The sequence below is a fragment of the Mycosarcoma maydis genome, chromosome 2 (genome assembly GCF_000328475.2).
Source record: "Mycosarcoma maydis chromosome 2, whole genome shotgun sequence".
Lineage (NCBI taxonomy): Eukaryota > Fungi > Basidiomycota > Ustilaginomycetes > Ustilaginales > Mycosarcoma > Mycosarcoma maydis.
The window spans coordinates 650,787-665,164 of NC_026479.1; the positions used below are offsets into that span (position 1 = coordinate 650,787).

Genomic DNA, 14,378 nt, shown 5'->3' on the forward strand with positions numbered 1-14,378 from the left:
CACACACGCAGGTCAGGGTCTAAGTTAAACCAACTCCTGTAATGTATCGTGCGCAGCTGTGGTCCAAAATCGCTGGCCCACAGTTTCCAATCGCCTCCACATCTTTTGATAGCAGCATGTAATCTGTGAATGTGAAGCCCAGCCAAGACCCCTTTCGCACGCTGGCTCATCTCTCGGCTCGTCCACGATTTGCAAACGAGACCACGACAGAGTCTCGAAGGCGCTCACTTTCGAGACTTGCCTCTGCTCGACACACTCCGATCAACCTCTGAGCGATGTGTAAAGCAAGGCTGCTTGCGTAAATATATATAGAATTACAGAAGCTCATGAGGATGTCATCGATTTCGATGCTGCGTTATCGCCTGCCGGAACAGTGACGTGTCCTGGCAGTCCAGCTGGTGGCAGGCACTCCACCGAAACGCTCGCAACGCCCCATGCTCCGGACCCCAGCTTATCGCCTCCCAACAGCGGTCGTTGGTCTCCCCTTGCTTGCGCCTGATCATCAATGTACGCTGGTCGTTGAGCGAGCTTGGCGAATGCAGCTTGAGTGGGCTGTGTCAACACACTGAAGTGCGGAAGATGCGTATTTGGTTCGTAGACTCCGATGGGTGGGCCTCGACGACGTTGAGCATCGAGACTCTCCTGCAGCAACGCTTTGCGTCTCTTGCTTTCCTGCTCTTGATCTTCCTCAGTGGCAGTAGGTAGCTTCTGCCGCTCCCAGGGAGGGAGGTCGTGGAGTGCTTCCGGATCATCTTCAGGCTCGGCTTCGCCATCGGCAACCTCATCCTTGACCTCTTCCGCAGCGAACTTGTCATCGATATCAATGTACCGGTTGAAGCGCGGGAAGGCCGAGAGTCGATCTCTGCGTGTCTCGATGAGCTCGATGTTCATGCCGCGAACGCTGCGTGCCATCTCGAGCATCCAGTTCTCTTCAGTGATGTCCATACGTTGCAACGCTGCTTTGCGCGACTGCCAGTTACCAGCCCGCACCCACGGCGCTTGACCCGCATCACCAAATTGAGTCACAACCGGGTCCCCCTGCGGATCAATGGTGGTATAGCTGAACGTGTCCGCCTTCTTCTTGGGACGTTCGCGCTCTCGCTCCGCCTCTCGGCGCTTTTCCTGCTCTTCGGTCGACATGCCTCCGACTGTCTTGCCTTCTTTGACACCTGATGCGCGTGCCGCGGCTTCGTAGTAGTCGTCGATGACCGCCTTTCCTCCGCTCAGGAAGCGAGCCCCGTGCAATTTGTACACATTTCTAGCCGGCACCATCGTCACGTTGCGCGTCTTGAGCTGTCCGCTCAGACGACCATCATCAATAAGCTTTTCCTTCTCGCCTTGTGTCAGCTCGATCTTGAAGATCTGCGGATTACGTCGAAAAAAGTAGAGCGAGTCTCGATACCCGGCTGACCGCGCTGCATCGATAGCCAGCATGTAGACCTTTTCCGGATCGGCACGTTCGTCCGAGGTGAAGTTGTATGCCTTGTATTGTCGACCACCTTGCAGCCGTCCCTTTTCGTCGACCTTCTTGTCGCCCTCAGGGTCGGACGGTAGAATCACTTCTTCTTCGTCGGCTTCAAGACGGTACTTTGTACCTTTGATAGTGATGATCTTGTGTCCTTCTTCATCGACTCCCTCCTCATCGTCACCATCGCCATCGCCATCGCCGTCAGCATCAGCATCAGCATCAGCATCAGCATCAGCATCAGCATCGGCATCAGCATCAGCATCGGCATCAGCATCAGCATCAGCATCAGCATCAGCATCAGCATCAGCATCAGCATCGGCATCGACGTCAGCATCAGCATCAGCATCGTCATCGGCAACAGCATCTTCTTCCGCATCATCATCTCGTTGGTCTTGACCGCCCCCTTCTTCGGCATTGATGTCATGACCATCACCGTCTTCGTCCTGCTCCGCGTCGGCGTCAGGTTGCTCAGATGGGTCTGCGTCGCCGTCTTCGCCGTCCACTGGCGTTGCTCTCGCGCGTCTGACATCCCTTCTGCCAACAATGGATACTCTAGATGCTTTCCTTGGGCTTCGTTTGGACCTAGACGCAGCTACAGAAGGCGTCTGTGGCACGGGGGTAGTTGAAGATTTGACGCGGGAGCGCGCCGAACGACTGCGTGGCATCGAAGACGAGTCGACTTGAGCGCTGTCTAAGCCTCCGCCATCGCCTTGTGCATGAGAAGAGGTGTTGGCGTCCTCGTTAACTTCTGGCTGTTCCGGCTTCGTTGACTGGCGTCGCGAACGGCGTGATGGAGTGGCACGGGTCGATGAGGGGTCCGCTCCGAACGCCTCTTCGTGTGACCTTGTCCTGGAGAGTCGGATGCCCCTGGAACGCAATGTTGCAGGCGTTCGTGAGATTTCCGCGGAAGCCATCTCTTCGTCCGGTAGCTCCGTCCCCAGCTGTTTGTGCTCGGCTGCTAGGGTTTGTGCTTGGGAAGCATCTGTGCTTGCGGTTGGGTTGGTTGATATATCGTCAGCCGTTTTGCGCACCTTCAAGGTGATACCCTTCGTTCTAGCCATTTTGTCGAGACTGTGCAGTCAACAGTGGTCGCAGCAAGAACGACCGATTAGTTGAGAGATGGCTTGATGAGAAGAGCAGTTTTCGAGTGGTGGAATACGTAGACACAAGCTCCCAAACCCTGAAGTGCTTTTCGTGACAAGAAGCCGTGCAGACTCAACGCGAAAGTCTGCATACAGCACTCTTTCTAACCGCGTTGGATCGGACCCGATCCCCCTTAATATTAACAGACACCCAAGATTCACGTTTCAATTTAGATTTTTCTTCCCCTCGATGAATATCAATAAACGTGAAAGCTGGAGGCAAAAAAGACGTTCCGAAGCGTGGAACGTCGATTCGTGTTTGCATCGGACTCGAAGGTATCACGGGACCTTGCCCCGTGGGAGTAACAAGTTGTTCGCGTCTTTTGTTCACCTACAACGCTTCTTACTGCGTCGAATTGTAACCATAGTTCCGATACACCATGTGACATCTCAATTGAATGTGATCAGCCAAGCATCAAAGGATTCGAGGTGGGAGAAAGCATCTTTCGAAGAGGAGCAGGGATGACGAAGCCATAGGATCTTCACGAGCTCAGTGTCCGCAAGACCTCGTGCAAGAACTAAAGCAAGACAAAAACATCGTCATTGTAATAGAGAACCCAGATGCGTGCTAGATTTCGTTTAACCCAGCCACAAGCTTGAGCCATGGTCCAGGAGTAACGCGAGCCTGCTCATAATCTCTCGGCGAAGTCGAACGTTCATGGCAAGATGGTTGCCACGATCTTCCTTCTGTGTGACAGCTTCCTAAACTCGCATAGCGTGATGCCTTGCCAGGTTCCGAGATTCAGACGACCGTCAGTGATGGGAATGGTGACGGAAGGACCGATAAGACTGGTCTTTGTGTGGGAAACAGAATCATCTGGGCCTTCGTCGGTATGTTTCCATGGAAGCGATTCCGGCACTACACGGTCGAGAGCCTGTATTGACGCAGTAACATAAGCAGAAAAGCAGAGTCAAGTGACAAGGGATGAAGGCTTAAGTCAATGAACACGCCTAAAATCAGCGGCAGATTGCGGCAACACCTACCATATCCATATCCGTTCGGACGTCACGATCGAAATTTTCGTTCAGAGTAAGCGCTGCCGAGGTATGCTGGATGAACAGTGTAAGAATTCCGACCTTGACGCCCTTGAGACCTTCCTCGAGGTGTGGCATCACCTCATTGGTGATGAGGTGACAGCCCTTGCTGCGGGAACTAAGAGTGAATTGCTTTTGCCACGGCATTGTTCTTGGGAAGGCAACGGACGCTGTTGCAGTGCTCGGATTCGATGCGCAATCGCAAACTTGAGTTTTTCGAGCGTAAAGAAAGTGGAAGATGCCTGGAATCGGAAGGAGCCAGTATAGGATGGCAAGTGCCAGAACAAGGAGAGTCACCCAAGTAGGATCGGCGTATCGACCGGCTCTGTGCTCCGCTTTGAGTCTTCGACGTGCCTCTCGCTTATCAATCGGCGCGTGGGGAGAGGTAGAGTAAAGTGTTTCTGGTACCAAAGGCGGTGATGGTGGATAGCTAGAAGACATCGAGATGGAGGTTGATAGCACAACGGTGTTTCAATGCAGAACTCGCACGGTCAGCTAGATTAACGCACACACTCACAACTGGTCTTTGACGTCATCCCCCACAGGATTCCTGTGGAATTTAACACGTCACTGCTCAGTCACGAGTCGTGAGTTTATGATTCAGTCGTCAGAATTCGTGATTCGTGATCCCCGATCCTCAATCAGGAATCGTGATGTACTTGGACTGTGTTGTACTGTATGCATCTCATCACGCGGTCATACTGACTTGCACGTCACATCAGAGCACGCACACGGCGGCTTGAACCGCAATCGTGGTATAATTTAGAAGCATACGCGGCGCAGTCTCCAGGTGCTGATCGAAGGAGCCGGCGCTGTACGATTGAGCGTTCAGCTCATGATCAATAAAGACTGTTGCTGCTGCTGACCTTCGCTTGGACCATGTTCGTACTTGATCTGACCATCCGTACCCGCTTCATTCTCGACCCAGCTCTCATGGATCGGCTCAGGGATGCCTTCCATGTTGTCGTCCACGGTTCGATGAGCAAGACTACGCCCTTCGAGGCCGAGAAGCTTGTCCGCTTGACTCTGGTTGTACAACGAGCTGTTTCGCTTGTTGCGCTTAGCATTCTCCTCGAGTGCGTCATCCGCGAGATCGACAGGGGCCACTTCCTCCTCGATACGCTTGGGCGCGGGTTCACCATTGGCATCGGTCTCGAAGACCGCGTCAAACTCGGTAAGGAACAGAGCAAAGATACCTGCGCCGATGGCGAGCGTTGGACTAAACACAATGCCGACATTTCGCATCGTCATCTTATTGACGTCGGAATGCTCGATGATTTTGATGAGATGGCTGCACAGGGTGCGAAGCAGCGAATAGTTGGCCAGGGGCAGCTGCGAGACGAGATGCCCTAGCTCATTGACACGCTCCACCCGATCCTGAAGCTCGTTGATACGCATAAAGTCCATGTGCAGCTCGCGGGTCAGGACGCTGGTAGGAAGTTCTCGCAAGAACGTCTTGAGCAAGCCAGCGATGGCATGAGGGTCGTAATACTCGTTCTCAGCGAGCAGATCGACGTCGCCCTCCATGTTGAATCGATCCTTGAGCGTCTTGATGACGGCAGAAGAGCCGGAAAGACGGTAAATACCCTCTTCCATGAACGCGTTTCGCTTTTCCAGATATTCGATGCAGCGGTAGACAACAGACGGAAGAGCCAAGCCTTCGTGGATGCTGGAGATCGCAATCGACTCTGCTAGTGGTACTCCGAATACGGGCCTTGGCTCTCTGTTCTGCTTGTCATGGCCTCCAAAGGCTCGGAAGCCTTGCCAGAATCGCTTTTTGTCGTCCTTCTTATTGTCAGACGAGACGTCATCCTTAGCACCAAACTTGTAGCCTGCGGGGATGGGTGCGCCATTGATCGGGCCGCTAATGGATGCCTTTGCACGTCCGATCGATTCGCTGCGTGGGCCAGGCGAACCTGGGGCATCTTGCAAATCCATGTTTCGGTTGCCTGGGGGTGATCGCGGCTCGTTGAAGCTGCGGTAGGATGTGGATTGTGTCAAGGAAGTAGCCGCAGCCGGTGTAGCCTGCTTACCGATGGCCGTCGAGTCCAGGCTATTCAAGCGCAGTGAGGGATTCCTGCTCGAGTCCTGGCCAGGAGGAGCGCCGCGATCACCATCATTAGCGAAATGACGCGACTCAGCGGATGGACTAAAGGTACCATCGGGCAGACGACCACTGTATCCACCATCTCTGCTCGGTGTGATAGGTGTCTGAGACAAAGACATTTTGTTCATCGATGAAGTAGGAGACGTGGGCGTTTCGTCGGCTTCATCGTCTTCGAGTTCAGCAATGGCACGCACCAACACGTCGACCCAGTCGTCTCGCTCCTCGTCACTTTCGGCGCAGAGGACATGTCGAGCTATGTGTGCTGGCTCTTCATGGCTTGCGTCGCGCTTTTCGAGGATAAGGAAAGCATGGCGGTAGGCATTCTCGTCCTGCTCGCTGGTGGAGGCGCTCTTCTGCTGGCGGCCGATCTGAGCTTCTCTAATGTTGATACTTCCAATTTGGGCTCCTCCACGGGTCTCGAAGTAGCTGAGGCACGAGTTGCGCAGCACGTAGAAGCGAGTGACCCATCTGCCTAGATTCTGGCCCTTTTTGGTGAGGAAGCCTTCCTTACTGTTGGAGGTTGGGTTACGAACACGATTGGGCACAACATCAGTGCAGAGGAAAGTGCAGACTTCATCCTTGTCGGGCAGCTCGAGCACCATTAGACTCTGAAGGTAGATCTCGAGGAGCGCCTTGCGCTGATCCACCTTGGCAGGCGCGTGGTCCTTGAAAAGTGCCTTGTCGGGCAGAGGGGCAAGGCGTTGAGCCGCCTTTTTGCCAACCTTGCTGCGAAGCTTGGCGTCCAGGCCAACAATGTCGCTGTAGCTCTTTTCGATGGTCCACGACGTAGGTGGCGCGGGTTCACCCGAAGACAAGCTGTTGAGGCCCCACGAGGCAGGAGGGTGCAGAATGTCGACAGTGATGAGGAACGAGATGGAATCTTTGGCACGATCGAGCGCACGGTAGTTGGTGCCTTGGATCTTGACACTAGCGACACGCAAGAGTGACGAGTCGAGTCGAGGAGCGAGCACGCGCTTCTTGGCATCATCCTTGGATTTGCGCGAGCCGAGACCACGCGAGAGACGATCATCGGATACCACCTTGGGGACAAGCGATCGAGCGCTGGACGAGGGAATCATCATGGGAGTCACTTCGGCACGATTGCGATTGGGACCGGATGCCAGCAGCGACCTCTCTTGCTCTGCGCTTCTGTCACGGCGAGATCGGTGTGGAGAGGCTGCAACGCCAGAGGGCAATGGCTGAGACTGGGTCGTGCGAAGCGTATCTTGGGCAGAAGTGTGCCTAGTCGTGCCGGTTGGGTGAATTCCATCGTCGGTGCCCGAGGCTGAGCTGCGGTCAATGGCTTCGAAGTCCTCTTGGCTGGCTGCAGAATCCGTGGGGTCATCAGTGCCTTGGCTGGGTCGAACGAGCGACAAGGACTGGGCTTGCGCTTGTGCAGCCGCACGCTGCTGCATTATGGAAGCTTGAGAGCCATTCTCGACGCCACGATCGGCGGTGAGATCAACTGGCTGCGGGTTACGCGAAGGACCCTGATCAATGCTGGTGATAGGGCTGTCCGAGACGTGACTAGAGCCATTGGTCGAGGGGTGGGTGGGATTCTGCTCGTAGATGCCAGCGGCTGATCCGATGGAAGGATGAACTGACTGTGTAGAAGTAGCCGGGCCAAGGCGCTGGTCGAGATCGGAACGAGAATTTTGTCGAGCGTGGCGTGGAGGGCTGAGGGGGCTCGACCTTCCGCCCTCATTGGCAACGGGAAGCCTCCTTCGATCGCTAGCGGGTGAGCTCGGTGTGACGTTGGCGGCTGAGGTGAGAGGTGAACCCTTGGTGCTACCTGGCTGAATGCCAGAAGCACGTTCCAGCTCGGCACACCTGGCCTTGAGATTGTCGTTCTCTTTGCGAATGCGACCCATGAGATTCCAGATTCTAACATTCTCGGAAGAGAGCTTGGCGTTGTCCAAGCAAAACTGATTCCGTTCGGCCAAGACCTGGTCAAGAGCGGAGACATGATCGCCGTTGGAACGAGAGAGCACATCTGCCAACGCTATGGGCGCTGGTGCAGGCGCAGAAGTGGAGCGGGTACCGGCAGCCGGGATGAAGCGGCTGGAAGAGCCATGAGAAGTGGTAGAATTGGCGTCGGCAGTATAGCCGCTTGGTTGGTCCATGGCAGTATCGATACCGTAGCGAGGCGGTCTTGCCGGCGCGCTGGCCATGCTGTGAGACGCGATGGAAAACGAAGGGTTCGGAAAGACCGAAAGCTTGCTGCAAATTGTTGGATACTGGTTTGGTGCGAATCACACCGTCGGTGGTTGTGCCGTCCAGAGAACAGAGCGACGCCAGGTGCTCAGTCGCGAGTGTAATTGATGGCGGCAATGCGAAGCGTTGGAATGTTGGTGGCGGGCGGTTTCGCGCCTTGAGCGAAGACAGATGATAGTGATGAAAACAAGCAGAGTGAGATCGAGAAGGGGGAATTCGTAGAAGGAACGCGAGGTCCGTGATGAGCACATTTACGGGCGCACTCCGAAAACAAAGCCTAGACGCCAGCAGCAAAGTAGAGGCAGCAGAAACAGCAGCCCCAAACATACACAGCGCGGCGGAACGGAAGACCAGGAGTCCTTAGTGCAAACCGAGGCGTGATGCGAGGGCCACCGGTCGAGGGGAGCTCAACATCCGTCCCCTGTTGGCTCGGTTGGGCTTTCCCTTTCCATTTTCGCACTCAAGACTTACGACTGTGACTCTGGGTTCCAGAGCGTAGAGCATGCAAGCCACCAAGTAGTGCTGACAGGACCGACTCAATTTTGAGGCGAGATTCGTGATTCACAGATTATTTTGGCAAATGGGAGTTCTGACCCAGCATCTACGTCTGGACGCCCTCTCAGCCGCATACAAAACGCTCACGCTTGCAGAAGCGTGTGTCAAATTGACGCATGCAAGCTCGCACGCACACTCTTGACCCGCACGCTTGCTTTCGGTTGGCTGTTCTTCCACGAGTCCATCTCGCCTCGCCTCGCTTTGCTTTTGACGCAGTCGATACTCCGCCTTGCGTATCGCCAGCTAGCGTTGTCCATCTTTCATGTCGCTTGTTCAAGCCCGCCAAACAGCAAGACGCCTGTCGAAGTTGTCCTCGGACCAACCGTATCTCTATCTAGATCTGGCAACGTGTCTCTTTACATGTCACCGCCACTCGTCCTGGGCCAGCCAGCCTCCTGGCTGCAGCCTTTTCATCGGGGTGTGAAGCTACTTGCCCACGGCCAGAAAAACACAATTGTTAGGCTGTGAAAAGTGACATCCAGCCAAATTCACCGTGGACCGTGAACTGTCCGTGATCGTGATGCTCGACGCTTGTGACCCAACACTTCGTGACTGTTTCTCTGCTGTGGGTTGGACCCTGAAACCACGCTAAAGAGCCTTACCACCATGAATAATGTTCACGAGTGAATAACTACAGTAAGTTAGTTGACTCAGTTGACCAGCGCGACAAATGCAAGGTAAGGAAGGCACTTGGGCAGTCTGCGTCAATAACAGATGCAAAGCCGCGGGGCCCTGCATTGCGCAGCACGACAAATTCGTGATTGGTTCTGGCCAACACCTTCAGCTGCGGCTGGTACCATTCTCTTGAATCGTGACCAGCAACCTCGAGCACTTTTAACTCATTCTGAATCACAGCCTTACTCGCATCGCAAATGTAGCCAGCCAAGCATACGCATGGTCTCGAGACACTCGCTCCAAGACCGTCGCCACCGACACCGCTGTCATCGCCACCATGAGGAACCGCAATGATGCTGCACCACTATATGGCTGGACGTTTCACCAATCCCACGATCAGGCAACCGTTCTGTTTCTCGTCCCCTACGCGGTCTCACCCGGCGACCTTGATATTCGTATTGCCAGTGATCACGTCTCGGCGTCCATTCCCAACCATCCGCCTATTCTCCACGCCAAGCTGTACGGTCGCGTCAACACCGAAACCTCGACGTGGAGAATAGCCGATCGAGACCGTTCCCGCAAACGTCGCAGTCGATCCTTCGTTCGTTCCTCTCAGCTCACCACAAGCCCTTCTGGGTCGGGCTCGGCCGACGTCTCCAACACGCATGCTACACAGGCGCGGCCGCATCACAGTCAAACCATGGAATCGTCTGAAATCGTCTCGTCTGGTTCACATGTCCGTGTCGATTCGTCGCCCGCATCCCATTCCAGCCTGTCTGTTTCCGTGGTCTCGTTGCGCTCCGGCTCTAGCTACGAGGTCTTATCCCATTCAAACCCATCATTGCAGCCACTCAACTCGGCTGGTCCATCTACCGAATGGTCTAGCGGCTCCAGCGATCGCGGCTCGTCCGACTCCGCCGACGCCAGTCTCAACCAGAGTATCGTCTTGTCGGACCCGGGCGATCTCTCCCGTGGCAACATGGAAGCCGTTCCTCCGGTCCCTTCTGGGGGCAGCTCGCATCTGAGAAGATCACAGTCGATATCTGATCTTGCCCCTTCTGCCTTTCCCGCACCAAGCAAACCAGCCGGCGTATCTGAAGCGCCTCAGTATGCACCTCCCAACGGACCGCCAGAGGTTCGCCTGGTGACTGTGCACCTCGACAAGATTGATGCTGGCATTTGGCCCTTGTTGGTCGTGGGCCCCGCACCTTTGCAAAGTGGAGCTCTTTCCGCACGCTCTTTCCGACTATTGCAAGCGGATCTACCTCGAAATGGATACGTTACCGAGTCTTTTATTCAAGACCGCATCCTCCACCGTCGTGGCATTCGACAAGAAAGACAACAGCGCAATACTGCTCAGCTACAGCTCAATCAGGCGCTCGAGGAAGCTCTCAGCGCCTTTGAAGGTGGTGATCGTGTACTTGCCGCTATTCGAAGTAGCAGCGATACTTCCTCATTTCTCGCCGACTCTCGCGCTCACTCTGAGGAAAAAGCCAGAACAAGCATGGATAGCGACGATGACTATGGGCCCAACACCAGTACGCTTAGTATTAACACCATAGGCAGCGACGAGAGCGCCACCGTTCTTGGCAGTCGAGTCGCCAGTCTCTCAGGAACGTCCATGGGTCTCTACCACGCACATGACACTGCTGCTAACACCAGACGGAACGAAGCAGTACGCGAAGAAGACGACGATGAGGTGCTCGACGCGTGGAAAGAGCTCGAGGTGCAGGCGAGGTACAACATGGATCCCACTACCCTTTCGCTGATCGGTTTACAATTTGCAAATAGCTACACTGCCCAACGAGCCTCGAGTCTGGCATCTCAACTAGCAAGAAGCTCATCATCGGGCATTCCGGATGCCTTTGAGTATTTCGCTCGAGCTTGGAGAGCTGCCGATGTCAGTCTAGCCACCGAACGCCTCGTTCAGGACTTCTTGCCTCTACTTCCATCCAGCCCCCATGCTGCTGGGTCTCAAGATCAGTCTACCCAGCAGGCTCGCTTTACCGATTCACTCGACCCTACATTAGCAAGCACCGTTGTTGCCTTGCCACCGACAACAGAGGTGATTGCAGATCCACTGCGTGAAGTATTGCATTCTCACACCTACATGTCACATCGTCAACGACTCGTTGCATCGCTTGGTGGATCCAAGGCGCTCGCACGCTTGTACGTGTCGTACGCGAAACTCCACCTTCCATCTCTTGCTTCCCACCGCTCGCCCCTAGCGTTTCCTTACGGTCAGCTTACGAGCCCATTTGTCAATAGTGGACACGGATCAATCCCCCACTCTAGCAATCTTAAAAGGGTCTCTGCTCGAAAGCCGACATCTTCGACATCCAGTCGCACTCCAAGCATAGCCTCGTTGTCCTTCAATGGTGCCGAAGGCGATGGTGCTTCTCCTGCCAAGGGAACCCGCGCCCCCAATTCACCCACCGTCGCCGAAGCGAGCAGGATGGTGACGCTGGACTTTGCGGCCAGTCATGGTGGTGCTGACCCACTTGACTTTTCCGATTTCGTAATCCATACGGATCACAGTACAGCGAGCCAGCCACCAGCCTTCTACTTCTTCCGCGAAGCTTGTCTTCTTGATGGCGACGTGATCGCTCAGATCAGCCCAGACGAATGGCGCGAAGCACTGACGCTGGCTGCTGAATACGAACATCGTCGCTTAGCTGAGCGCGAAGCGCTTGCACAGGCCGAAGAGATGGGCAGCATGGCTGGTGACAGTGAAAGCGGTGAACTCACCTTCGAAAGCGACAGTGAAGCCCAGAGACGTCGCGCGCAACGTCGCTCTAAGCTTCGTGCTGCCCAGTCGCTCTCCTCGTCGAACAGCGGTAGAGGTGGGCTGTTCAATCTCGCTTGGCTCAAAGACGCTGATACGCCCGAGTCAGGGCGCAAATGCAGCGGCAAGACGCCACGCAGAGCGGAAAGGAACAAACGTCGCAAGGAGCGCACAGCGTCCAAGAGCAGTCGAGCTCATGAAGAAGCAGGAGTGATCAACTTTGTCAGCGGTGCAGCTTTGCTTGGAGTGGCTCTGGCTGGCAGTGTGGCCGCTTTGGGCTGGTGGAGACGTAGTTCAGCTGCACTGAATTCGACCGCCTAGCCATCGTCCTAAAGCGATAAACTCTTCTTGTGTTTGCGTCTGCCGAACGTACCGTCTTGGATCTTGTGGCGATCTTTTTTCATTTCCCGTTCCATATTCGTTCCAGACATCAGTTCAGCTCTGAGTTTTTCTTCATTGGCTCCTTACCTCTTCCTGTGTCGCATTGTTCTTCAAGTTGTTTGTACTCGCATTCTCCCACGCAATTCGCAGATAGTCTTCATCAATACTGTGGGATGGCCGGATATGGTAGGTGATATTACAGGGGTCGTACAGCCCGTTGATGAGATGAACTACAGGATCGGGGGCGATATTGTACATTCAGAGACCAATCCATGAGCTGCGTCCGCCAGGATTATGCAACCTAGTCATGCCGATTTTGACCCTTGTTATGGGTGTTTGTGGCAAAGCGCTTGCCTGCAGACCTGCGTGCGTCGAATCGAGAGCTTGGTGTGGCAGCGACACGCTTGGAATCCTTGGCGTATGAGGAGCGTTGGAAAAGTTATGCTGTTCCGCAGCGGTCCCGTTTGAGCCCACGGACGAACTAGCATCCAACGACACGGGGCGTTGCTGCTGTGTTCTCGCGGCGGTTTCCAGCGTACCGATCGACAGAGGCAGAAACGCCTCAGCAGACCATTCATACCACACTCGATCGTTTGAGGTGAGTCGCCACATGTGTACCTCCAACTCCGAGTTAGCTGGCAGATACATCGGTTCGCGGAAAGGAAAGTAGATTGGGAACCAACTCAACATGTCCTTTGATCCTCGTACGGGATCCGGGTGGATGCTGAGAGTCACATTGTCGTACAGGTGCGCTTCGAAGTATCCTGCTAGACCATGGCATGTACCTGCTTGTGGAATGTGAAACGTGTGCTTGGCTGTACGGATGTTGTGTCCGTTGGAAGCAGGCAGTCCCTGCTCGTCGTAGACGAGGGGCGTCATTTGCGAAGGTCGATGCTCGAACATCCACGATTCCTGGACCTGCTCCCAATTTAGTCGTCCTCCTCGAGCTGCAAGCAATGTGACGTTACGGAACAAAACAACGTACGGCGTTTCGGATGCCTTTTGCACTGCCGACGACAGAGCTGCATTGGATCCATTGAGCACTTCTGTGTGCAGCTTGAACGACGACAGCGGCGACAGGAACGCCGTGTATGACGATGGGATCGAGATACCGTTCGGTTTCAGGAACCTCATGGCGCCGTCAAGACATTCTGGCGACAGCTCATTGTCGCCAAAGCTTCCCAGTAACTCGCTAACCACAATGTCGGGTCGCTCGGCCATACTCGAAGGCACAGGGTATTTGCGCATGTCGCCATACTGCACTTTCACCTGATCACCCCATTCAAGCGCCTGTCGCTCCTGCAATGTCACGAGCGCGTTGGGGTTTTTCTCCAATGCTACGAGACGTACCGCTCGTCCTGCGCGGTCTGCCGCGTTGAGACAGCGATCTACAAGAGGGCCTCTGCCAGCCCCACAGACCCAGATGAGTGTATTCGCAGTGACTGGCCTATCGAGGAGCGCTTTGTACACCGCTTCCTCGTACAGCGCATACTTGACTGGGTCACGTTCGAACACTTCGTAGGTGGTACCTTCCAAGTTGTCCATCAAAGGCTGCAGCGGCGCTTGCAGCCAGTCGGTGTATCCGCGCGCAAAAGAGTCGACAGCGCCGTCCGGCGGAGTTGCTTTTTCCAGGTGTCGTACGTATTGCAGGTAAGCAAGCGGACCGCCTCGTGAGTGTGCGGGTGGCGGGCTCTGAACACCGCTCAGCACGATTGTCGGATTCTTCTTGAACATGGAGCGGAAGAACGCCTGAGACGCTTTCGAGAGAACAGGGAAGCCCTTTGCATTGGCGAGGTAAGAAGCGCTGGGTACCCAAAGCATGCTGACAGGCTCAGCCATCCAGCGTGCCAAGATGCTCGGGGAAGGCAGCGGGCTACCAAGATCCAGAGCAACCTGAAGGCGGGTGTTGTACGAGCAGAGCTGTCGAATCTGCTCCCACGTCTCCCAAGCCCAGTCATCTTCGGCACGGAGAAGAGCAGCTGACGAGGCTGCGCTTGTGTGAGACGCTTGCGAACTTGCCGATGCTGTGCTACCGGCTGTGTTAGATGCGGTGAGGCCGTGTCCATTCTTTGAATC

The 14,378-nt window shown here is 55.0% G+C and overlaps 5 protein-coding genes across 5 annotated transcripts in view; 1 reads left to right on the forward strand and 4 right to left on the reverse strand.

The window, feature by feature from the left end:
* Positions 1-324: 324 nt before the first annotated feature.
* Positions 325-2,529, reverse strand: UMAG_01027 (uncharacterized protein; the record flags this gene model as incomplete). Its single annotated transcript, XM_011388702.1, has 1 exon — positions 325-2,529. The coding sequence occupies one exon, from the start codon at positions 2,527-2,529 to the stop codon at positions 325-327; it is 2,205 nt and encodes a 734-aa protein (XP_011387004.1).
* A 737-nt stretch (positions 2,530-3,266) lies between these two features.
* UMAG_11851 (uncharacterized protein) lies at positions 3,267-3,792 on the reverse strand (the record flags this gene model as incomplete). Its single annotated transcript, XM_011389161.1, has 2 exons — positions 3,267-3,485; positions 3,595-3,792. The coding sequence occupies 2 exons, from the start codon at positions 3,790-3,792 to the stop codon at positions 3,267-3,269; spliced, it is 417 nt and encodes a 138-aa protein (XP_011387463.1).
* A 681-nt stretch (positions 3,793-4,473) lies between these two features.
* On the reverse strand, positions 4,474-7,923 carry UMAG_11852 (uncharacterized protein; the record flags this gene model as incomplete). Its single annotated transcript, XM_011389162.1, has 1 exon — positions 4,474-7,923. The coding sequence occupies one exon, from the start codon at positions 7,921-7,923 to the stop codon at positions 4,474-4,476; it is 3,450 nt and encodes a 1,149-aa protein (XP_011387464.1).
* A 1,550-nt stretch (positions 7,924-9,473) lies between these two features.
* UMAG_11853 (uncharacterized protein) lies at positions 9,474-12,242 on the forward strand (the record flags this gene model as incomplete). The annotated part of the gene is made up of 1 exon (XM_011389163.1): positions 9,474-12,242. One exon carries the CDS (start codon positions 9,474-9,476, stop codon positions 12,240-12,242), a length of 2,769 nt encoding a protein of 922 aa, XP_011387465.1.
* A 318-nt stretch (positions 12,243-12,560) lies between these two features.
* Positions 12,561-14,378, reverse strand: part of UMAG_15057 (protein arginine N-methyltransferase) — a gene marked incomplete at both ends in the record, with an annotated part of 2,400 nt that continues 582 nt past the window's right edge. Inside the window, one exon of the mRNA XM_011389213.1 lies at positions 12,561-14,378. Within this exon, the coding sequence (XP_011387515.1) occupies positions 12,561-14,378 (1,818 nt within the window).